This window comes from Chinchilla lanigera, unplaced genomic scaffold, assembly GCF_000276665.1.
Source record: "Chinchilla lanigera isolate Chin_1 unplaced genomic scaffold, ChiLan1.0 scaffold00012, whole genome shotgun sequence".
NCBI classification, from domain to species: domain Eukaryota; kingdom Metazoa; phylum Chordata; class Mammalia; order Rodentia; family Chinchillidae; genus Chinchilla; species Chinchilla lanigera.
The window spans coordinates 29,402,729-29,427,392 of record NW_004955413.1 but is presented as its reverse complement, the minus strand read 5'-3'; the positions used below and the strand labels follow the sequence as shown (position 1 = coordinate 29,427,392).

At 57.4% G+C, this 24,664-nt stretch overlaps 1 protein-coding gene across 4 annotated transcripts in view; it reads right to left on the bottom strand.

The window, feature by feature from the left end:
* Positions 1-24,664, bottom strand: part of Arhgap8 (Rho GTPase activating protein 8) — a 48,506-nt gene that overhangs the window by 6,953 nt on the left and 16,889 nt on the right. For 2 of the 4 annotated variants that reach the window (XM_005379471.2, XM_005379469.2), the window contains exons 2-7: positions 22,674-22,817; positions 14,984-15,071; positions 12,243-12,374; positions 9,925-10,011; positions 5,811-5,909; positions 4,109-4,219 (exon numbers count right to left, since the gene is read on the bottom strand). In XM_005379471.2, the coding sequence (XP_005379528.1) occupies positions 4,109-4,219; positions 5,811-5,909; positions 9,925-10,011; positions 12,243-12,374; positions 14,984-15,071; positions 22,674-22,752 (596 nt within the window). In that variant the 5' untranslated portion in view covers positions 22,753-22,817. Of the gene's footprint in view, positions 1-4,108; positions 4,220-5,810; positions 5,910-9,924; positions 10,012-12,242; positions 12,375-14,983; positions 15,072-22,673; positions 22,818-23,113; positions 23,202-24,664 lie in introns of those variants that run through there. The other 2 variants (XM_013511542.1, XM_013511540.1) reach the window with 2 other exon arrangements.

Below are 24,664 nucleotides of genomic sequence, written 5' to 3'. Positions count from 1 at the left end.
CTCTGTGGCCACCTGTCCTGGTGCAAGGGTCCCGGGCCAAGGGGCACAGCGTTCATCCACGGGTGAGGGTGGCACCCAGCGCAGCCACGCAGGAACCCAAGTCCTCACACGCGGGCCTGGGGACACTGCAGCCACAGCATAGGGGGGCGGTTCTGGCGCATCAGGGGTCGTCCAGGGACGGTCCCAGGGGAGGGGACCCAAGACATGCACGTCCCCCCACGGTCCTGCTCGCCAGTGACAGCCTGCAGCTGTCACCGGCGGATCCCGTTCTCCTCACAGACAGAAGTGGGGGTGCAACGCCCCAAGCCAGCTTTCCACTTGAGTGGACAACTTGAGCAGCCGCCTCCCCCTTCCCACCTCCCAGCCTGTCACCTCCACAGAACGAAAGCAGTGCGTGCAAAGGTGTGAGTGCGCCTGCGGGTCCCCTCTCCTCCTCTGCCCCATTTAATCCACTGTGCAGAGCAGGAATTGCAGGACTGAGTACTGGGCACGAGACACAGGGGAAACCTGTGTACTAGGAGCAGCATCAAGTGGGGGGCAAAGCTTTTGCGTCCTCCTGAAGTGGTGTCGCAGGCCTGTAACCCCAGCACTTGGGAAGCTAAGGCAGGAGGATTACCTCCAAGAGTTGGGGGCCAGCCTGGGTTACACAATAAGGCCCTGACTCAAAAAACCAAAATAAATAAACAAAATAAAGTAAAATCATGAATGAAAGAGGAGACCTTACTAGTTACATGACAGAAATAATAGGACTGGGCCGGTGGTATAGCTCAGTGGCACAAGCGCCTGCCTGGCAAGCACAAGGTCCTGAGTTCAAGTACTGATACCAAAAAAAAAAAAAAAATGCGTAAAAACTAACAGGACTGTAAAGTAAATACTATGAATGACTGGGCCAGCCAGTTAGAAAACCTACAACGAATGGATAAATTCCTGGGAAGACACAAACTTAAAAACTACAGAAACTCAGGAAGAAATGCAAAATCTGAATAGATAAAACAAGCAAAGAAAGAACTGTCCATAAAGAAAAGTCCAAAGATCAGATGGTTTCACTGGTGAATGCTGCTAAATTATTTGGTTTTTGGGACCAGGAATCGAACTCAGGACCTCGCCCTTGTCAGGCAGGCGCTGTGCCGCTGAGCTATATCCCTGACCCTTACATCTTTGAAGAAAGGTGAACTCTGATCCTGTACAAGCTCTTCCAGAAACTAGGAGAGGAAGGAACATTTCCAGTCCTTTCCACGAAGGGCTGATTACCTAAGCTAGACAAAAAAGTCACAAGCCAAGACAACTCGAGGAAAGTATCTCCTAGGAATACAGCACAAAACACTAGCAAGCAAATCTGACAATACAGCGGAAGGCGTAGGCCTGATCGGCCCTAGGAGCTCTGTCCAGCACACAGCTGTGGAAAATCCCTGTGCCGCTGTGGTACATTGAAAGGCAAAAGCCCTTACAGGTGTGCGGCTGTGGAGCGGTTTCTGACGAGAGTTCCAGAACAATTCGGTGGGAGAAACGATAGCCTTCTCAGCAAATGGTGTTGGAGCAACCTGCAAAGGAATGAAGCCGAGCCCTACAACAGGTGCAGAGGTTCACTCAAACCGGAGACCTGGGTCCAACAGATCCCATCAAGAAAGCGCAACCACAACCCACAGAGCAGGAGAAAACACTGCAAACTGTATCTTATGAGGATATCGGGCCCAGACTATAGAAAACACCGTTTACAACTAACAACAAACAGGCAGATAACGCAGATAAACAATGGGTAAAGAATCTAGATACATAATGACCACAAGCACATGAAAAGATACTTGACACTGTTATCCCTGAGGGAAACACAAAACACCAATAAACTACCATCATCCCCGCTGCCATACCCAGAACAAAGAAGAGAAAAAATAACAAGTGTTGGTGACGACGTGGGGAAATGAGTTCACTTGTTTCCCATTGGTGGGAATGGGAAATGGAAAGCAATTTGGCAGATCCTCCAATGGTTACACAGAGAGAGTAGCCATGGGGCGTAGCAGTCCTGCTCCTAGGAATACACCCAAGAAAAGAGGAAACAGGGACACACAAAATCTTGTACGTGAGTGTTCACAGCATCGCTGGCCATAATCATCAGAAAGTGGAACCAGCTGCACGTTCATTAATAGATGAACAAATAGATGCATGGAGCCTGGTCTGTCCACACAGCAGGGGATGTTCAGCCACGTCATGGGTACGCCTTGAAAATACGATGCTAGGCAAGAGAATTAGGCTGGACGTGGCCAGGGGTGTGAGATTCCAGTTACAGAAGGCCTGGAGTAGGCGGAGCCAGGGGCACAGAGGAGAGTGGGGTTCATCAGGGGCTGCCAGTAGATTTGGGTTTCGGGGTGATGAAATGTGCCGGGTGAGGTGATGACTGCACAGGTTTGGAGTACGCTAGAACCACAGAACTGACACTTGGACAGGAAAAGAGAAAGAATAGCCCTGGGCTGGGACCGGGCCTGGTCCTTCTGCGGTCACTGGATGCTGCCCTGTGCTTCCCGGTTGTGATGAGGCCGAGTGTGCGTGCGCGCGCGCGCGTGTGTGCATGTGTGCGTGTGTGTGAGTGTGTGTGTGTGTGTGTGTGAGCGAGACCCAAGCATCCCAGGAGCAGCACACCCAGGCTGCGTGCAGCCAGCAGAAGGCTTCCAGGAGGAGGCTGGGGAAGGAGATGGAGCAGGCAGGTGCAGGACTGGCTCATGCTATCTGCATGGGCTGCGGTTGGTCCTGGGACCCCAAAAGGGAGAAGGACAGGGCTTCACCTCCAGTTACAGAGAAAGAACCAGGGACAAGACGTAAGTGACCAGCGACTCTTCCCGAAGCTGCAAAGTACCGGGGCTCGGGTGTCACTCCCCCACGCTAAGGAGGGCCTGTCTGCTTTGAGGGGCCCCACAGCTGCCCCAGGGGAGAGGCTCCCCCTGGGGATGGGCAGCAGGTGAGACCCCTCAAATCTCCATCCCGAACTGAGGCCGTTTTCTCGCTCCAAGGCGACGGCGTTCCGTCAGGCGCTTTTGAACTTCGCTCAGCAAATTAACATTTGTGAATAGGGCTTGGTTATGAATTTTAATGACTTTCATTCATTCAGAGTCCAAACAAATTACATATCGGGTGCTTTATTTAATATGTTTATTGCCATTTTATTATAGTCGTTGGCAATGAAATGGCATAAAATATTAATTTAAAGAGGCGATCACACACACTCTCGCTCGAAGTGGCGCGTGCAGAATGTGTTCCAACTGTTACCCGAAGCTTCCCATCCTTCCCGAAAGAGATAACGAACTGGTTTTGTTTTAGTTTATTTTTCCATGCTGGGCACGGAACCCCGGGGCTGCTGCACACGAAGCAGCTTCTCAACACTGAGCTTCACCCCCAGCTAGGTTTTATTTTACTTTTGGCAGTGCTAAGGATCAAGCCCAGGGCCTTCCCACCGAGCTACATCCCTGGCCATCTTGACTTTTTAATTTTGACACAGGCTCTCACTAAGTCCCTGGGTAGCCCGGGCTGGGCTGGAACTTGCGATCCTCCTGCCTCAGCCTCCTGTCTAATCCCGAGTGCTGGGATTACAGGTGTGGCCACCGCCTCCTCCCCAGCTGTGTTTGTTTAGTGAACTGGTTTTGCAGAGGAGCACGTGGCCCTAGAGGAGGAGCACCGGAACAGTGACAACACAAGCCCTGCGTCTCCTGACAAGTCAGCGTCAGCAAGCTCTGACAGTGCACACACAGTGAGCCCAGATGGGTCCCCCTGCCCCTGACACAGCAGGAGGACGCACAAGGGACTGACAGGCCTGGAGGGCGGAGACCCGACCTCTGCCTACAGCTGGGTCTGAGCCTTTGGCCTCAGTGGGTTAGGGTTAGGGTTAGGGTCAGGGTTAGGGTTAGGAGTTAGGGTTAGGGTTAGGGTTAGGAGTTAGGGATACGGGTTAGGGTTAGGGTTAGGGTTAGGAGTTAGGGATGCGGGTTAGGGTTAGGCGTTAGCCTTAGGGTTAGGGTCAGGGTTAGTTTTTCCTGCATGTTAAACTGGGCTCCTGAGGACCAAGGTCCAGGAAGTGTCTGGGACACAAGCAGGGACAGGTGTGGCCACCTGGCTCACTTACTATTGCAGGCTGACACCAAACTGCTGCGTGGGCAGGGGCGGCCGTGGTGGCGGTGTCTTGGTGGGAGGCGGCGGCCTACCCTCCTGCAGGCTTCGGAGCTTCTCATCATATCTGTGACATGACAGAGGCAGAGTCACACCTTGTCGGGGACACCCAGGACCACCGGAGCAACTGCAGGTACCACAGGGTGATTGCTCCTCCGGACAGCAACAATACCTGTGTGTCTCATCCTGGGGAGGGGGCAATCTGTCTCGTACACATGTGTGCAGTCACACACATGCACACACACACACCCGCGAAATGCCCCACTGCCTGGGGCCATGCAGCATCAGGAAGTGCGGCCCAATCAGGGTAAATGGGGCAGGAGGGGAAACTGAAGTTTGGCTGGGTCCCCACCCCTGCTTCTACTTGGAGCTGGGACACAGCCCTGACCCCAACAGTGACCCCTGTCCTCCCCTTCGCTGGGGTCTCCTGCACTACTGGGGTGCGGGGTGAGTACCGGCTCAAAGCCCCCACCACTGGTCGGATTTGTGACCCTAATGCCTGCGCCCAGTCCCTCCTGACCTCAGCCCTGCTGACCCGCAGGACCTGTGCCCTCGCCGTCACCACAGGCCCCGGCCTGTCCCGCATCATCACTTTCGCAGGCAAGGGGACGCGGGAGTGGCTCGGTCACCAGGTCTGATCGTTCTCACCAAGAAGTTCCCAAAACACTTGGCTCCTAGTTACTGCCGTGCGTCCTAGGTGGGGTTTCATCAAAGCCCACGGGGGGCCATGGATCACCTTGCTACCCCCAGGGCCTCGGGGTCTAGTTCCCATCCTCGAGGACCCCTCCCCTGCCCAAGACGCTCTGCTGGGTCCCACTCCCCACTTCCATGGAAACCGCCTTCCCTGCCCCTCAACCTGGCCAGTTGTCCCTTTGAAATGCACTTCAACACTCCCCTCTTCCTGGAAGTCTTCCAGGATTTCCTCTCCAGCACCGGGCCCCTCCCCAGCTGTGTCCAGTGCCTCCTGCGGCTCTGTGGTCACTGACTTGTGGCCCCTGCTAGCCTGGGAGCGTGCTGAGGACGGGGACCACACTCCCCACACACTTCCGTGTCCTCACGTCGCATGGCGTCCAGAGGGGCTCCACCTCCTTCACACATGGTGGTGAGGGCCCTGCTGGCTCTGAGCAGGGAGGCAGGGGGCAAAGGGGGCCCAGGTGGGGAGCAAGAGACCCCCGGAACTTGGCCCACCCCGCCCAGGCTGTGTGGCCAGGGCCATGCCTGTTCAGCTGGACTCCAAATTAAGCTTCCAGCAAAGAGCTGGAGATGGGGAAGGGTTGTTTTCCGGGACACCTGCAACAGGGGCGCCTGGGAACACCTCACTGCACACAGCGTGTGAGCTCCCCGCCCACCAAATTCCCCTGATTTCCTGCTCAGAAGTGGAAACAGCAAACACAGAGCCAGTGAGCAGCGGCTGCCGGGCTACGCCTGGTGTTTTCAATCAGTTCTGCCACAAGGAAAACATCCGCCCCGCACGTGTCCCCGCCATCCCTGTCCCCGCGTCAGCACTTCGCCTCTGTGACAGCGCAGTCTTCAGGAGACCAGGGAGTCCGGAGTAAATCCAGCCCAGTACAGGGTGCGAGGTGAAGCCTCAGCCAGATGGGGCTGGGGACACTCGGGGGTCGGGGACACTGGCACACTCGTGGGTCGGGGACACTCACCGCAGCACCTCCGGGGGGATGGGCAGCTGCTCGCACTGGAGATGCTCTCGGAGCTCGCTCAGATAGCTGAAGTAGGTGACCTTTTTCCCGAACTTGTGGCTGAGGAAGCAGAAGCAGGAGGAGGATTAGGGGGCAGCGGAGAGACGGGGGCTGGGGGCGTTGACCGAGCCAGGCAGGCGTTTTTCACGTTAGGAAAACGCGAACGCTGACGAGCCTTAAAAGCAGAACATAAAGAAGCAGCGCACGTCGGGGGCTGCTGGTGCTCGGCTGGCGGGAGACGCGCGCATCTGCATACAAATAAAGAGCTGTAGCCGGGAGGGCGGGGGATTAGCAGGGAGCGGGACAAGGACGGAGGGCGACCCCCCGGCGGGTGCAGGGAGGGGTGGCTCGCTATGACTGTCCTCCTCCGCACGTCCCTGTCCACGTCTGTCCCTGGTGACCCCAGGAAGCCAGAAGGGCGGGCGAGCTTGGCCGCATCAGCGACTCTAGCCTGTGCCTCAGACCCGGCCCACAGCGGCTCACCCACCTCCCGAGGTCTGGATGCCCCGGGCTGCCCCTCCTGGGGGCGCAGAGAGACAAAGCGAGCAGGTTCACGAACGAAACCCCCTCCCCCGCGACAGTTACCGGTAGGAGGGCTGTGCGGTCCCCTCCACTGCAAAACTCGCTCTCATCTATTGATTTTTAGAGCAGTGCTATTCCCTGACCCGGTGCACTGAAGTTGCACAACTAGGGGTGTGGGGAGGGAACCGCAGGGCTGCCGGAAAAGGACAGCTACGCACTCAGCAAAACCAAAGGCGTTTTGTCCCTGTCAGATAATTTGCTAGTGTTGAAATAAGTACTGCCCTATTTTAAATGTTGTATATGCTGCGAAATTGAAACAATCCAATTTACCACCGCAAAACACAGGCCCCCAAAACGGACACCGTGAGGTAGGATAAATGGGTGAGAAAAATTCAAATGCTCAGCTCAGCGCGGGCCCCGGCGATGGGTCATATCCTGAGCGGGCTTCTAGGGGATCCCCAACCCGGTCTGTGCTCAGACCCCCGGGGACGCCAAGTCCCGTGCACTGGCGCCCCCTAGTGGCCACGGGGAAGCAGACCTGGGTGTCCAGGCCGCTAGCCACCTGCTGGGGCTGACTTTGGAGGGCATTCAAGGCTGCTGCTGGGTAGGAGGCCAGGAACCTGGGCTGAAGGTCAGAAATACAGGGTGCCCGGCACCCAGAGGACACAGTCTGGCAGGAGTGACTTGTCCCCTGTGCTTGAGTATGCAGTGCGTGGAGACAGCTGGTCTCTGCTGGAAGGACCCCAGAGGCTCTGTTGGGTGGGGACGGGCTGCTGACAGCCTTCATGGTGGACCAGAGGGTCCACCGAGGCCACGGGGCCTGGCTGCCCTGCAGCACTATCCAGACACAGGCCTCCTGCACACAGTGCCCTGCAGACCACTTGCCGGGCGTCTGCTAGGTGCCAGGCTCCTGTGGCATGACAGGCAGGACGCTGCTCCCTGCCCTTTGTACCCCACAGAAAGCCAGGACCAGCTCATCTCGGGACCCCAGCACACGCCATGGCAGAATCACCGCGACTTGCTTGGCCCTGTAGGCGCCAGGCCTCACTTCAGATGTGTGAGCCCAGGGGTCCAGGCAGGACCTGGAGGCTCCCTATGTGCAGGACTCCAAGAACTTCCACATGCATCCATTCCTCCAGTTCAGACAGGGACCCAGTGGCTCACTGGGGCCAGCAGGCTGTCCAACCACACACAGCCAGCAGGTAGCGGAGCCTCAGGGCCGCTGCCCAATTCCCGGGTCCTCTCCTGGCATCAGCTCATGCCTGGCCTGGGTGGGGATGAGGGGTGAACCACACGGGCTGGAAGTGGCACTCCAGCCAGAGGCCTTGCTGTGTGGCCCAGGAAAAGCTGCTTAACCGCTCTGAGCATCAAGCTCCTCTTCTCTGAATAAGGAAAGTTGTCGGCTTGCACAGAAAGCTGCCTACACCTCTGAGAAGCAGCTCAGCGCCAGACCAGATCGCGGCTTCCTCAGCATCCTCGGCAGCGGTCCTGGGCATCCTGCCGGGGTCCGTGTATCGGGGAGGCTCACATCCCTGGGAAATGCAGGCGGCGGTGGGGACGTGCCGACAGGGTCGTGATGCTGGCCAGAAGCCACTGGTGAGGTTGCACGAGAGCTTGTGTGTGCAGAGGCGTGTGTGCAGGTGGCACATGTGTGCACACATTTGTGTGAGCAGGCACGTGCGCGTGTGGGCACACAGGACGTGAGCATCTGGCGAGACAGAAAAGGTAAGCTCTGGTACGATCAGCAAGACCGCCGTGCCAGGCTCCGGTGGCTGCTGATACAAATTCTCGCAAACCGCACGGCCCCACAACACCCACTCACTCGCCTGCAGTCCTGAGGCGCAGAAGCCCGCACGGTCTCAGCGGGATGAGCAGGATGTGACAGGGCTGGTCCCTGGGGGGCTCTTAAGGCAGGGCCCATCTTTCTGTCCTTCCAGCTTCTGGAGGTGTCCCTGGAGTGAGGTCGCCTGGCTCCATCTTGCAAGTCAGTGGCGTTGTGGCTCTGAGCCTCGTCCACCTCCTCCTCTGTCCTCAGCCCCTCGGGCCCAGCCAAGGAACCCCGGTAATTTCCCAGCTTAAGTCCTTAACTTAGCCCTATCTGCAAAGTCCCTGCTGCCGTGAAAGGTGACACAGGCGCATGCTCCGGGACTTGGTGTGGACGTTGCTGGGGCGTCACCCTGCTGGCCAAACCATGAGGAAGGGCTGCAGACCCCGAGGACAAGTCTTGATGGAAACGCCGAGGGCTGGAACAGTGGCAGACACAGGGACAGGTGGGACACCGCAGCTCAGTCCTTGGGAAGGGGCCAGCAGGTGGCGGTGCAGGTGCTGGACGGCCAGAGCTGTCCCTGCTCCCGGGGTCTGGGCCACTTCTGGGAGTCAGGCCAGAGGACGAGTGTGGATGCGGCTCCGGCACTGTGAGCTCTGCCTGGTCCTCACCTGTACGCAGGGTGAAGCAACCACCTCCCAAGGTGGCTTAGGGTTTCAGAGGCCACGGAGTCAGGAGCCACAGGTCTCTGAGCCACCAATAGTGGGATTTAGGAGGTGATACAACTAAACGGCACACAGGGAAGCAGCAGAGGCCTGCAAGGGCCACGAGTGTCCAAAAAAGGAGACCGCTGAAGGGACACACATCCATGGCCTGAACTCTGAACCACGAGCCAAATAAACTCCCTGCCTCCATTACGTGGCTTGTGTCACGTACTTCGTCCCAGAGATGGGAAAGTGATGGATGCACCTCACAGAGGCCGCCACCTCACCCTAGTGTCCCAACATCCCTTGTGCACACTTGGGTCATCCTGGACTGAGCCCGTCCAGGGCTGCGCCACCAGGCAGGACCCTCGTCTGTAGGCCTGGGCACGGCCCCACACCCAGGTCGCCCATTGCTCACGCCCGCCACTTGGCCCTGTGCAGTTTGTGGCAATGTGTGCTGCTAAAACACAGGGCCCGGCCCTGGCCGGCTCCCAGGCCGGCTGCCCTGACCTTGCGGAATATCTGCCTTCACCCTGAGCCGTCGCTGTCCGATCCCAGCGGGGACAGAAACGGTCACTGAGGTCAGCTGCGGGGCCCCAGGCCTGCAGGACTGGCTTCGAGGAAGTAGCTGGGTGCTGAGGTTCGGCACCACCCTAGGGAGCAGTGTCCACTGGGCCCCAGTCACAGCAGGGAGCGTCCACTGCGATCCCTCGGGGCCGGGGCTCTGCCTGCCTGCTCGGCCGCGCTGTGCCCTGTCTCTGCTCCGTGACAGGCCAACATCGAGGAAAAGCACAGTCCACGTTCCGAGTCCTTCTAGCGAACCACTGATCTTGGGGATGCTCAGGGGACCCCAACCAAGCTGCAGAATGTGGCGTTCTCATCACAGAAGGCTGAAAACACCAGTGCAAGCCCTGCAGGTGCATCAGGAGCTCCTGTCTATGGCCCTCAGAGGGTCAGGGCACATGCGCTGGCCATCCTGGGACTCAGCGCAGTCCCCTGGAGGTGGGCAGGGCGACCCCCTCCACAGACACCCCGTAGATGGCAGAGCATGACCCACCCTGAGGGCCCTTACAGAGACACATACCTGATGAGGGGCCGGAAGAGGTTCCACAGGACCTTGATGAAGCTGGTGGGGTGCACCACGTACAGGGCCTTCAGGTTCTTCTTGTACCTGTGGAGGGAACCCCAAGCTGCCTGGGTCTCAGTAAGATCCAGGAAAAGATGCCAAACAAACCAACCAATAGGAGGGGTAGCTGGTGGGGGTGGTAATAGGCCTGTAATTCTAGCACTCTGGGAGGCTGAGGCAGGATGGTCACAAGTGCAAACCCAGCCTGGGCAACTTGGCAACTTAGCAAGACCCTGTCTCGAAATAAACATTTTAAGAGAGCTGGGGATGGAGCTCAGTGTGAAGGTCCTGGGTTCAACTTCCAGGAACAAAAAAAGAAGGGGCTCAAAAGCGGGAAAAATCAGTTAGCCACAGCCACTGCCAGTCTGCAGCAGCTCCCTGCTGGGGAGGGACGCGGAGCATGGCACAACGGCGGGCACAACGGAGGCTGCGCAGACCCTCCTGCCGGAGACACCCAGGGCAGTAGGAAGCTCGCTGTGTTGTGTACACAGGCAAAGGCCGGCGAGCTGCACTACACGAGGGGCCTTGGGTGGCCCGGAGGACACGGGGCTTCTCAGCTTGCCCGCCTCCCCGCTCTGTCCCACCTCTGTACACTTCAGTACAAGACTGGCAGACGAAGCAAGGAAGGCAGGCGCCCAGGTGGGGTGGGGACAGGGGCAGCGGCATGCAGGAGCCTGAGAGGGTCACGTTACAGCAGGGTGATTTGTGGTGTGGGGCTGGCCCAGCCTCTGGGGACAAGGATGCCTGGTAAGGTGTGCCTGGTAAAGGGCCAGCCAGGGTGACGCTGGGGCCAGCGCTTACCACCCCAAGCCCCGCTGTCAGAATGTCAGTGATTACAGAGGCTGGTGGTGAAAACTGCTGTTATTCATAGGAAATATGTGAGAATAAAGGTCGTGGTTGTCCAGACTCATCGATCGCTCACACTTTACACACTTAGATGTTCGTGAGATTCTTTTGACCCACTGACCTGTGGGGCGGGACCTGTGTAAAGGTGGCCTCAATGCGGCTCTTCCTGACTCTGCATCCAGGGACGTCACCTTGGCAGCGTGAGGCTCACATTCTGCATATCTACCACCTAGCTGCCCCAACGCACCCGGTTGGATCAGGTCGGGGACGTGACACAGGGCAGGCGGGAGGTGCCAGAGCCCAGAGCGGGTGAGGGGGGCGTCAAGAGCGGAGGTGGCGGGGTGGACACAGGGACAGAGCCAGGGGGTGGTGAGAAGGGTGCCATAGCCTGGGCAGGACATCAGAGCCTGAGTGGGGGACAGAGGATCACGGTGGTGGGGCAGTTAGACAGCTGCGGTGTGGGCGGGAGCAGGGCAGGGACGGTGGGCCCAGGGCCAGGGCCGCAGGGAGCTCACACACACAGGCGCACACGCCTGCGCCCTCCTCCGTCCTGAGACGGTCTCCAGGAGGAAGCCCTCACTAGGAGGAACCAGGGTCCTCGGAGAAAGGGCTGATTGCTGAGCAGGGACCAGAGAAACAGAGGAACCCAGGGCACGGAGCCGGAAGTAAGGCAGCCCCGGGGTGGGCAGGGACAGGGCCCCACACAGAGAGGACGCATAGAAGCCCTGCCTCAGTGGACGCCACCACTCTGCCTGCCACTGTCCGGCAACCACTGCAATAATAGCCATGCCAAAGATGGAGCTTCAAGGAGTCTCCCAGCCCCCGCTGCTGGGAAATCTGGTGAGCCTCTCCTAAGGGGCTCTTGCTGCAGGGATGGGGGCAAGGACTTTTGGCCTGTCCGGGAGCCCATAGCATGGCGGGCACCACATCTACCCTTGGAGGCTGTGGTCTCTGCCAGGTGCCACCCAGGGCAGGATGAGCACTCCTGGAGGGGTCAGGACACCGGGGTGTGAGAAGCCAAGAGCGCACAGCGCAGGAGAGCAGCCAGGAAAGCTCTCCGCACGAATCCCATCTTATTGGATTAGGCACTCCACTTGCATGCCTCTGGAGGTGGGGAACTCACTCCCTCTCGGGCACCCACTGAAGACCCACTGAAGTCTGGACCTTCCTCCCACCCCTGCCTGGTCCCCTCCGGCCCAGTTCAAATGACCACTGCCTGGAAGTCACCACCTCACATCTCCTTGTCTGAAGGGCTGCCATGCTGGGCTGGGACGGCCACCAAGCTGGTGCTGTGACCTTTCCCTTTGCCCCTGTTCGCAAACCATTGCCCAGAACCCCAGTGGCTTCTGCTGCCCACACGAAGGCTCCCGTGCCGGCCACCCCCACCCCATGCAGCCACGAGCTGGAGTCCCACCGCCCCGGGCACGCACTTCCTGTCGAACTCCTTGTAGGCGCTCTGCAGCCAGCTCAGGGAGGGCTTGTTGCGGCTGTTGAGGCCGTAGTGGAAGTAGACGATGGTGTAGTCGTGCTCCACGTGCTGGTCCAGCGTGAACTTCAGGTACCTGTGCACAGAGAACCACTGCGTCCCACCGAGAGCCCTCCCCGTGACGGCAGCCGTGTCACCCGGCCAGAGCCATGCACGGTCACATGCAGGGCCACCTGCGGACTCTGCTCACCAGGGACTGAGCTGCTCACAGTTTGCTGGACAGACCTGAAGCTCAGAGGCATTCAGTCCCCTGCCTAGGGTCGCACAGCTCCTCTGAGGATGTGGCAGGTGAAGTGTGACCCCCCCAGACACTCACACCAGGTCCCTGGGCCCTGGGGAGGGGCCGTGCTTGTAGAAAATCCTCTGCGGACATCATTACACTGAGGCTCTCGGGAGAAGGAGCCGGTCCGGGACTGGCCAGAGACTAACGCAGCCGCCCGCGTCTTTACAAGACAGACGCAAAGACGGGATCCTGAGGGGACAGTGACGCAGCCCCAGTCTGGGAAGAACAGGATTTGCAGACACACTGGGAGCTGGAGGAGTACGGACAGGTCCGCATGGAAGGGATGCGTTAGCAAGAAGGGCAGAGACTTGAGCCCTGGGCCGCCTGCTCCCCACCTGCACCCGCAGCCCCTTCCCCTCCGTGTGGTGGCGCTTGCAGGCGTCTCTAAAGGAGCTGATCCAACGCCTGCACCCGGCAACTCCAGGAACCTCCAGTCCAAAGCTATCCACCAGGATGACCTCTGGGAGCCCGCCTGCTTCTGTCCACCCGGAGATGCCCAGACCCCGGTTCTGCTGGCCCACAGCCAGCTGGCTTGAAAGGTGGGCACCAGAGTTGTGTGTTGGAGCCTCGTGTCCTCACATGGTCAGCCAGGGATGCCAGGGCCAGTGGGAGCAAACTCCAAGCCTCAGCCGGAGCTGCTCCGTCCCCGCTTCCTGGCTGGCAACCGGGGCAGAGGGGCTGCCTGCTTTGCTGACTCCTGGCACCTTCCTCATGAGGCCACTTGTGTCAAAAGGGGCTGGGTGGCCACCTCCGACAGCAGCAGGGCCAGCAGCAAGGAACAGGAGGAGGTGGAGGAAGAGGAGGAGGAGAAGCAGGAGGAGGAGGAAGTTGGAGACCAGGCAGCCTCCTAGGGCCTGAGGCCCACGGCGGAGCCCAGGACAGTGGACCTAAAGCCACCAGGCTGGAGAAGGCTGGGTCCTGCTGGGGCATCAGGCAGCCTGACAGATGTGTGTTCCCGCCTGGGGACACATTTTCAATCTACATAGCAGCTTTGGCCCCCAATTCCCACTGTGTTGAGCACAGGGCTGGGAGACGGAGAGGCTGGGGGTGGGGCGGGCAGGGCTGGGCGCAGGAAGGGGACCAGCCTCGGTGGACAGGTGAGCCCTGGGCTCGTCCTCTGAGGGGCTCTGCTGGGGCCGCTGTGTCTGAGGTCGCAGTCAGGGGGCGCTGGACTGGGTGCCCTGCCCCCAACATCTGGGAGCTTGTGGGCAAGTGAGGGAGCTGGCTCTGCGCAGCCAGGACCTCTGCGTGACCTTCATGACTTCATCCCCCGGGTATTCACAGCGCCCGTCCCGCGGGCCGTGCTCGAGTGCTTTAGGAGAGGACGCTGTTCCGGCTTGGACCCTGCGCACCAAATGGCCCCGAGCTGCACAGGAAGAGGCCCTGGGGAGGGGACAGGACCGCAGCAGGGCCGGGGGCTGCGCAGACAGCACTCAGCAGGCCTCCCAGACCTGCTGGCCTCTCAGCGAGACCCCGGAGGTCTGCGGAGCAGGGGCCAAGGTCCCACGGCAACTCAGGGCTGGGCTGCAGAGCACCGGGGTTGCAGGGCCCTGTCAGGTCCTGAGGCCCAGGCGGGAGGCTCTGTCATGCGGACTGGAGCAGGCCTGGGTGGGGACATTAAGCCAACCGGTGGCCACAGAAGCCCCGCCATCCCCTCGCCAGCCCCCCACCATGCCAGATGCGGGAGCCCGAGCTCCCCTGGGTGACGCTGGCTGTGCAGAAGGTGCGGGACCCCCTGTGGCCATCGCCACATCCCGCCAGCCTGTCTCAGGGTCATCTCCTGGCCCTAGGGTCCCCCAAGCCACAGGGCACCCAACAAACACCCACGGACAATGACCCCCAGGATCCCATCTGCTCCACCCAGAGCCCTGTGAGCTGGCCTGGGGGAAACTGGGCCTGGAACAGGTGACTGCAGGAGAGGCACGGGTCCTGTGGCTGAGAAGAGAGGACAGGACAGTCAGGGACGATGGGGAGCGGACATGGACACAGAGAGGGAGACAGGAGAAAGGACCCTGCCCTGGAGCCCTAGGCAACGTAGTTCTAAGTGGCCAGCTGCCCGCTGTGTCCTTGGGTATGGCAGCCATAGGACCCTTGCATGGCTCCACAGGCGTCCCAGGGAGGCCTCAAGGCAACAGCATGGCGGGGTCTGCGGCTACCAGGTTTGGAGGACTGGCCTCCCTGCCCAGGACGTGGGCAGGACTGTCCCCAGCTGCCGAGGGAGGGCACCCGCTGCGGAAAGGAGACCAACCCGCTCCGCACTGTACCCCTGGCACTGGTGACGGCCACAGGAGCTCTGAGGACCGGAGCAACTCAACTCTCAATGTCAGGAAAGGAAACCCAGGCAGGGGATGCTGTGGGGTCGGTGATACAGGCACACGGGCCGGGGCCGGGGTGGGACTCACTCCAACAGGCGCTGGTGGTTGAGTTCGTGGGAGGGTGGCATCCGGCAGCAGCTGAAGGTGACCACGCGTCTCCCATAGCGGTCTTCCCCTGCAGGAGATACACAGCACTGAGCCTCTGCCGCCCCCACAACCCCTATGCACCCAGGAGGCCTGAGAGGGACACCAACAGCAAGGCGTGGTATAATCCTAGAACCGAGGAAGGCTGAGGCAGGAGCATCCCAAGTTGGAGCCCAGCCTGGACAACTTAGGGAGACCCTGTCACAAAATAAAAAAGAAAAAGGGCTGGGGATATAATTCAATGCAAAGGCCCTGTGGGGTTGTGGGGGGAGAAAAAACATCCTTCATATTATCAGAGTTGTTTTTTTGTTTTTTTGGGAATCAAACTCACAACCTTACACTTGCCAGGCAGGCGCTTGTGCTGCTGAGCTAAATCCCTAGCCCCTCATATTATCAGAGTTAATTGTCACAATCGACCTGTGTGATAGACGTCGCCCATTTCATAGATGGAAAACTGAGGCCCGCCACCACCGGAGTGAGGTCACCCGAGCCAGGCCACACCTCAACTGAGGGGACCTGGGACTTGACTCTAGACAATCTGACCTCAAGAGCTAGAGTCTAGGCCGGGAAGGTAGCTCAGCAGCACAGTGTCTGCCGGGCAAACACAAGGACCTGAGTTCGATTCCCAGTACCAAAAAAAAACTGCTAAGGTCTGGCTGCCCTGCCTCCTCCTCCCCGCATAGTAAAGTCCCTGAAGCCCACCCTCCCTGGACACTGGCCCAGAGGAGGCGAGGGGGCTGGGGCCCTCCCAGACGTCCCGGCCCATCACAGGAGGTAGCCACAGCGAGCCCCCCTGCAGGACAGCCACACGGGGGAGGGCCCAGGCTCGGGGCTGACACGGGGGAGGCGCTGAGTGAGACAAACAACGGACGCCTGGGGTGGCCAGCTGCCGGGACCCCACCTGCTGTGCTGCACCCCAACCTGTGGCCCGCCCAGCCTCCCTGGCGAAGGACACCGTTGAGGAGGGCGGCGGCTCCTTCTCTCCTCCTTCCACTTCCCCTCCTCTCTCCCTTTCTTCTCTTTCCTGTCCTTTCTCTTCTCCTTCTTCTTCCTCCTCCTCCTTCTCCTCTTCTTCGCCTTCTGCACCAGGGTCTGAAGCCGGGGACCACCACACAGAGGCCCAGCCCTCCCCCTCGTTCACTCTTTGCTTTGAGGCAAGGCCTTGCGAAGTCACTAAGTTGCCCAGGTTGGGCTAGAACTTGTGGTCCTCCTGCCAGCTTCGCAGAGTGCTGGGACCCCGGCCGTGTCACCATGCCTGGCACCGCTCCTGTATGACAGGTAAGCACACAAGGACAGAAGCAGCACAGCCAGGAGGTGGGCACCATAGGGCTCCACAGACAGAGGCGCTGCCCTCGCCTGGGCCCTGGCCACAGGGACCTTCTGTCCTTTCTCGGTGATGGGACGGCTGCCCCGGCCGCTCAGCCACCTGCATGCTCGCCCTCCTTCCCAGCTCCACCCCTGCTCGCCAAGCCCGCCTGTCCTCCCCACAGCTGTGCAGGCTGCCGCTGCCCTACTGGTCCACCAGCAAAGAGACTGCAGGGAGGGGCCGACTGCAGGGGCTCAGTCACCCCGGACGACGGCGTGCAGCCTACTGCACACCGTAGCTGTAGGACATTTGCACGGAGGCAGGCTCTGTGGGGCAGCACGTCCTTGTGGAGACCAGGTATGGCCACAGGTGGACCCAGCGCATGTGGCCAGGTGGCTCTCAGGGCAAAGGGGGCAGTGCCGCCCACCTCCACCTGGTGCCTCGGCTGGGCAGGGCTTCTTCCCCCAGGACACAAGCCTGTCCTCAGCCTGAAGCCTCAGAATGCAGCCTTATTTGGAAAGAGGGTCGCAGCAGGCCTGTTAGTTAACATGGGATGCATGCCAATCTCAGAGACTAACGCTGTGTGACAGGCGGGGACACAGGAGGGACGGTGGTCCAGGGGGAGGGGGAGGTCGGGGTGACACAGCCACCAAGGGACACCAAGGCCAGGGTGTGTCCTCCCCAGAGCCTGCAGGAGCCCCCCCACACACACCTCTGGTCCAGACTTCCGGCCCCAGACCTGCAAGACAGTCCATATGTGCTATTTTTGTGTTCTGAGACAAGGTCTCACTATGTAGTTCAGGCTGGCCTCGAACTCATGGTGATCCCCTGGCCTCGGCCGCTCTGGTGCTGGGATTACAGATGTGTGCCCTCATACCCGGCTCCTACATTTGCTGTTTTCAGTTCTTTGATTCATGGCACTTTATCTGGTGGCCCCAAGGGACAGAGATACTTGGATGGGGGCCCCTTCCTGCCCACCAGCCAGGGACCACGAAGTGGTCACCCAGGGAGTCTCCCAGATGCAGGGTCCTGGGTCCCACGGCACTGCCACCATTAGCAGCAGCCTCCTCAATGTCCCTAGCTGCTCACTGGGCCTTGCGCCCGGCCCTCCTCTGTCCTCACCCCTGCAGTCCAGATCCTTCTGCCCCAGGATCCTCCAGGCTGCTGGGTGCCACTTCGTCTCCTGTCCTTGGGCCTCCTCTGACCCCGCCTGGCCTCCCACCCCTCTCTGCTCCTCCCAGCAACCCATCCAGCCCAGCCTGGTGTGCACGGTGTGTCCAGCAGTCATGATGACAGGCAGCTTAGCGGGACCCTGGAGCAAACAAGGGTTCCGTCCTAGAAAGGGACGAGACTTTCCCACTGTACAGTATTTACATCAGTCCTTGAAATGACAGCAGAGGTCCCACCCCAGACTCTGAAAACAAAGAACTGCGTTTACACCTGTGTGCACACACGTACCCACCCACAAGCACACACACTCAGGCAACATGGGCGAGAGCTCGCCAGCGTCACCCCCCACCCCGCCGCCGTCCATCCAGGGAATTGCTTGTTATTTATGACACACATCGCATTCCTGCAGGAGGCGGGAAGCCAGGCTGCTGTCTAGACTCCAGAGGAATTTCATTTCCAAGTGCAGCCTTCTTCCCTCTCCCAGGCTCCTTTGGACCCTGGTCATGCTTCCACTCGTCCAGTGATGAGAAAGTGTTGTGCCATCTGTCGCCGCCCAGGAAACAATCAGACTTCAAAATCCCAGGTATGAGATGGCCAATAAGTGCATGAAAAAATGGTCAGCATCGCTGGAGGTTAGAGAAACGCAAGTTAAGACAACACCGAGATTCCATCTCACTCCAGACAGAATGGCCGTCATCAAGAAATCAAATAATAACAAAGGCTGTCGAGGGCACAGGGAAAAAAAGGAAACCTTCCCTGTCCTTTGTTGGTGGGAATATAAACCAATACAACCACTCTGAAAATCAGCGTGGGGATTCCTCAAGAAACTGAAACTAGGTGAGGCGTGGTGGTAATCCCAGCACTCGGGAGGCTGAGGCAGGAGGATTGCTGCAAGTTTAAGGCCAGCCTGGGCTACAACATGAGCTCAGGGCCCGCCTGAACTTCACAGTGAAACCCTGTCTCAGGAAGACAAAACAAACAAAAACAAAACAAGACACCCCAAAACTCAACCTAAAAATTCCATTCCCTTCCCAGCCATTCCCCTTTTAGGGATCTTCCTGAAAGAGCTGAAGTCATCATCTCACAATGATCTGTACACACCAACGTTTATAGCACCACAACTCATAGTAGCTACATCTTGGAAGCAGCCTCCACGTCCATCAGCAGATAAGCAGATACAGAACGTGTGGTTCTTACACACAATGGAGTCCTACTCTGCCCATAAGGAGGGGTGAACTCGGGTCTCTAGGGTTAGGGATGCACCTTGAGACCAGAACACGAAGGGAAACAAATCAGACTCACAAGCTGAAATGGTGCATGGTTTTTCTCTTCTCTGAGAAACCCAAAACATACAGAGCAAAATAAAAGACACAGGAAGATAATAGGAAGTAGGGAGATCTTTTTCAAATGGGAAGGGGAACAACCGACAGAGGAAGGGAGGGAGGAAGTAAGGGAAAAGGGATTAAAGAAAGAGAACCGAAAAATTAGAAATAGCCCTTTAGGAAAGGGGAAGGGAAACTGGCTGGAGGGAACAGAGGGGGAGGGGAGTGGAAGGAGACGAACAAAGGACCAAGAGTGTTGTGTCCAGGTGCCAATTCCCGGCAAGGAATATAATCATAATGTACTGCAAACACGGACTGATAAAAGTAATAATTCAGCCAGGCATGCTGCCGCACATGTAATTCAGCACTCAGGAGGCTGAGGCAGGAGGACTGCTTTGATTTCAAGGCCAGCCTTGGCAACACAGCAAGATCCTGTCTAAAAAGCAAAAATAAATAAATAAATAAATAAATAAAAATTCACTCTCAAAAAAAAATTCACTCTCGCTCTGTAGATCATGTTTCGTTTCCTACCTTTAATAACTGTAAAATCATGCTATCTTTTGCACTTGTCTTGACTAACTCTTTGTTCAGGGGGACAAGAACCTAAAAAGCATCTCTAGAAGGACTTCTCAGTACCCCAGAATGTGGTAACCGGGCCCGGCCCCCAGCCCCCAGCCCCCAGCCACACACACGTGCGGGCGCCCGGGAGGCCCCCTTGTGGCTGGGGGGCTCAGTCAAGAACTACCATGCCACAGAGAAGCCACAATCGGCCCGCCCCGCGCCAGCCCCGGATGCCTGCCGGGAGACATGCGCGAACCATCCCCACATGGACAAACCCCTGGGAAACATGCCACACGGCGGATCGCTCTTGGCCCTGCCCTTGAGAGCCAGAAAGGTCCAGAGTCAGCGGAGGAGCAGCTGATGAACAAGGACTCGGAGAACAAGAGAGTACAGACTACGTCTGACGACTCAGAGGCTGCGCTGGAGGAGCAAGTGGAGCTCCGGAGAGGTCTGCACCGAGACTTAATGGATTTCCAATACTCAGATTCTGAAGAACCGCCTTTATGGAGAAGGTACGTGTCTAGGTTGCCTGCCTGGGACACTTTGCACCTGATGGTGCCGAGACTGACTAGCGGGTCGAGGACTTCATCCTCATGTTCCTGCCGCCTGTGTTGATGGTTGGGGAGAGGACAGTAAGTTGTTGCCAGGTCCCAGTGTGCTGGGAGTCTGGAGAGAACACCCCTCTGCTTTCTTAGACAAGAGGCATTGATAAAGCATACTTCCCTGGATCCCAGTTCAGTAGAGGGACAAACTGTTCTTAAAGATAAGTTTATTACTCAGTCAGCCCCAGATAGTAGAAAAAAGATACAAAAAATGGCTTTTACTCCAGATAGTTCACTTGAGATGTTAGTAAGAATTACCTCTTCAGTATTTTACAGCTGTGACAAGGAGGAGGCCAAGGAGAGAAAACAAAGAGACCAAGAAGGGGCGAGAGATTTAGCTCAGCGGCACAGCACCTGCCTGGCAAGCGCAAGGTCATGAGTTCAGTTCCCAGTACCGGAAAAAAAACAAAAACAAAAACAACAACAACAACAACAAAAAAAAAACAAAGAGACCGAGAAAACCAGCTGCCTTTGCTTCAGCACCAAGAGAAACAGACCCTAAGTCTGATTCTCCGGGCCCCAAGAAAAACTCGTCGACTATATTCATCTGCTACCACTGTCAAAAGCCAGGCCACCTCAAGAGGAACTGCCCTAAGAAGCCCCCTGGACCATGCCCTGACTGTAAAGGTGACCACTAGAGGTTGATCTGCCCTCTGAAGTGAAGGCCCCAGAGCTCAGACCCCTCCCACCAGCTGGTCCAACAGGAATAAAGGGGCCCAGGGCATACTCTGCTTCTCCCTCTGGCCAGACCGTCATCTCCATGGAGGAGCCCTGGGTAATCATGACTATAGAGGAAAAAGTAAATAGCCTATTGCTGGACAAGGTCCTTCTTTTTAATCCTGGCCTTCCTTCTAGCTGTCACACCTCAGTGAAAGGAGTCACTGGTGAGGAGGTAATCTGCTTTTTCACAACCCTTAGGCTGTAACTACTTGTTAGATCTTTCTTGCATATCTTTGTTTACCTGAGAAACCACTTTGAAGATACCAACATGTATTACAGCAGCCATTAATAATTTCCTACCAATCTGTCCACAACTCTGTAATGTTTGTATTGTTCCTATGCTATTTCATAAATGGATGTATGTTTATTACTAGGTGTTTCCAACAACAACCATTGAGAATAGTCAATGATTATTAATTGATCACTCATGTATCAATTTATTTTCCCTAGAAACCACTTTGAAGAAACCAAAGTATAGTACAACAACAATTGATAATTTCCTACCATTTTTGTCTGTAACTCACTATTATTTGTCTGTTTTCCTGAGAAACTATCTTGAAGATACCAGTAGGTAAAATAACAACATTTTTAATGTCCTACCACTTTATCTGTAATTTGGTAAATCCCCCTATTACTGTTATCCGTCTTTTACTCTTTAAAATAAAAAAATAAAAAACAGAATGTGGTAACCTATTTTGGCAAAGCCAGACGGGAGGTTTTTGTTTCTTCAGCTCAGCCAGGGAGCACAACACCCCAAGGTAGTTAGAGAGAACATACTCTGCAGTAGGTAGTTCCACAGCTCCTTTTAGCAGGAAGTAGCTACACGAAGATGGAGACCATCACACCCTCAGCAGCCCAAAAAGAATGGTGGGGACTTATGTCTCTCAGGGAGAAATTAGGCAGGAGATTAGGGGGTGGAAAAACTGGCTGAGTAAGTGGGCGTGACCTGTCAATAACAGGAAATCCAGGAAATGCACAGAAAAACAGAACCAATCAGAGAACGTTATCTTCAGTTCTTCTCACGAGATCTCAAGCAGATTTTTGATTGGACAGTCTAGACCTGACCTCAGCCTGAGGCCAAGAATGCAATGGCAGCCATCTTTGTACCTCAGCCTGAGGTCAGGTACAAAGATGGCTGCCACTGAGTTCTTGCCCTCTGTGCTCTCTCTTTCACAGTGGCTACTATCAAGACCCTCAGGGAAACTTAAAAACACGTGGATTATAGCTGTAGATATTTACATATTAGAAACCTGAAACAGAGTATCTTAAAATATCTGTTCAAATATTTAAATGAACATTAGCATGTTTAACACACTTTTAATGTCTTACAAAACAAGCTCTCTCCCGCCTCCCTTCTGTTGGCACCTGGACTGCGGATCTGTGTCCCCCACCTCCATTTCTCCCTAAGGGTTTTGTAGACAACCCTGTCCTCTGGCTCCTCCCCTGAGCCTGGGGTATACTGACTCTGCCTGCTCCTGGGAGCTTCAGCAATGGAGAACTGCGCCCCCTTGTGTCCACCACCTCTACAGGACACCAGCTCCTCGGAGGAGGCAGCCAATGGTGACAAGCCTGGACTGGGATAAGGCCACTGCCTGCAGGAAACAGCAGCAGAGGGCTGTGATCCCCAGGCTACATTAAAGCGCTGCAGTCCCTTCTCTGATAGACAGGACCTGTGAGTGCGGGTGTGGGCTGGCCGGTCTCCCAAGCTTTGCAGACATGCGCTGCCCTGGATGTGAAACCGCACACAGGGCCCTTCTTCAGCACAGCAGCCCCTTTAAGTAGGGCTCCTGCCACCCTAGGTTTCTAGAGTGCCTGGCAATATGGCAAGAAGCACATCCTTGCTCTCTCAGGACACCGGCAGGTACCCTGCTCCCACTACACATTTTCATCCTGGGGCACAGCCCCCTGCCCCCCGCCCCACACACACTCAGGGACCGTGCAGCGGGACCTACCTGCCACCTGCAGGATGCCATGCCTGGCCACGTCGTAGAACGAGTGACTCGTGCTCAGCATGGGGTCCCTGTCGGCCATGGCCACCAGTGGGGGTCTTCTCGCTGCACCCCCCGCGGCTGCTTCCTCCAGGGGTCTCTGCGGCTCTGCGGAAGGCACGGCTGTTAGAGGAGCTCAGAGTGCTCTCGAGAAAGGCGCAGCCCTCCTGGGTCCTCTGTGAACAGTCACCAGGCTCTGCCGCGAGCCCCCTCCATGCCCACCTCCGCCCTGCACCCACCACACACCCAGACTTGGGGCACCCACCGTTTGCGCCCCCCAGATGTAGCCCTGAGGGAGAAAAAGGAGACCTAGGAGCTCAGTTCTGCCCGCGTGGCCAGGAGTGGAAACTGAGACCCAGAGAGTGACTCTCCCGGGGCCATACTGCAAACTGGCAAATCCTTACCCAGGCCGCCTTGACAGATGCTGGCACTGTGGCTGGCAGGCGGCGAAGCCCAGGAGGACAGGAGAAAGGGAAGAAACTGGGGACCCTGCTGGGAGGGAAGGGGGTGAAGATGTGGCCACAACCCGAGGGTGCCAGGAGCTTCAGGCGCTGGCGGAGGCTGAAGGACCTTTTCCTCCAGCCTTTGGTGGGACCATGGCATTGCCCACGTCTCGATTGTGAGCTCGGGCCTACAGGGCTGTGAAACAGTGACTTCCTGTTGTATCAAGCTACCAAGTTTGTGGTCCCTCCTGAGCCCTGGGGCCTGTGGTGAGGGTCAAGCTCTACGCAGGAGGCCCTGGGAGGTCACAGCAGGACGGAGGAGCTTAGGGAAGAGGAGGCAGTGAGGGCATCCCGGCACCGAGACGGAGCTGGGCCCCCACGGCCCCCTTGAAATCCACCATGGCCTGGGGGAGCCATGTGGATGCTCCAGCGTCACCACGCCAGGAGCGCATCCGGGCTCGTATGGCTTTGGGGTCTGGGGAGTCCTCAGGATCTCAGTGTAAGTCACCACGTGTCCAGGGCTATGGCCAGAACTGGGCCCCAGATTCATGTGCTAAAAACAGCCCCCCAGTGTATGCCCGGTACTCGGAGGGGATCAGCATGAACGAACGGATCCAGGGTATGGTGGGAGTGGCTCTGTCCCAGAAGCAGCTCCCCCAGATGCATTTGCTCTGGCACTGGCGCATGTCACGGCGCAGCGCAAGGACCCAGCAGGTGTTGGCACAGGGCCCTCGGACTCCCCAGAGCTGTGAGCTAAGCAAACCTCTACTCCTGTCCTGGGTATGCGCCCAAGAAAACTGAAAACTCAAACAAGCATAGGCGCGAGCAGGCACCAAGCCGAGCTGTCCACAGGAGCCGCAAGAGGGAAAGAGTCCCATGGGCATAAGCGGGCACAGACCAGCGGGATGCCCTGTGTGCTCAGTGGACTGTCCCTCAGCCACCTGCTATGACACGGACAGAAAGAAGCCAGATACACGAGGCCTCATACATGCACATGGCGTGTCCATGTGTTCCACCAAGGAGCCCCACTAGGACAAGCAGGGGTAAGGGATCCACCCGGCAGGGCCATTCCCCCAGCACGTTCTCACTGACCGAAAGTGTGCAAAACAAGCAAGCCCAGGCAGGCTGGTGGGGGAGGCAGGACTGGGGGAGGGGAAAGCAGAGAAGTAGCTGCCATAGGTACAGGGTTTCCGACTAGGGTGACAAACACGCTCTGGAACCTAACAGACGCAGTAGGCCATGCTGTAACTGGACAAAAGCCCACTGGATTGTGCACTTTAAAACGGTTCATTTGAGCCAGGAAGGGTGGTGCACACCTGTCATCCCAGCATTCTGGGAAGCTGAGGCAGGAGGATCGTGAGTTCCAGCCCAGTGCGGGTACCTCAGCTACTTCGCAAGATCCTGTCTCAAAATAACAAATAAAAAGGGCTGGGGACTGTAGCTCAGTGTGAAGGCTCTGGGTTCAATTTCCAGTGCCGGAAGAAAGAAAGAAAGGAGAGAGAGAGAGAGAGA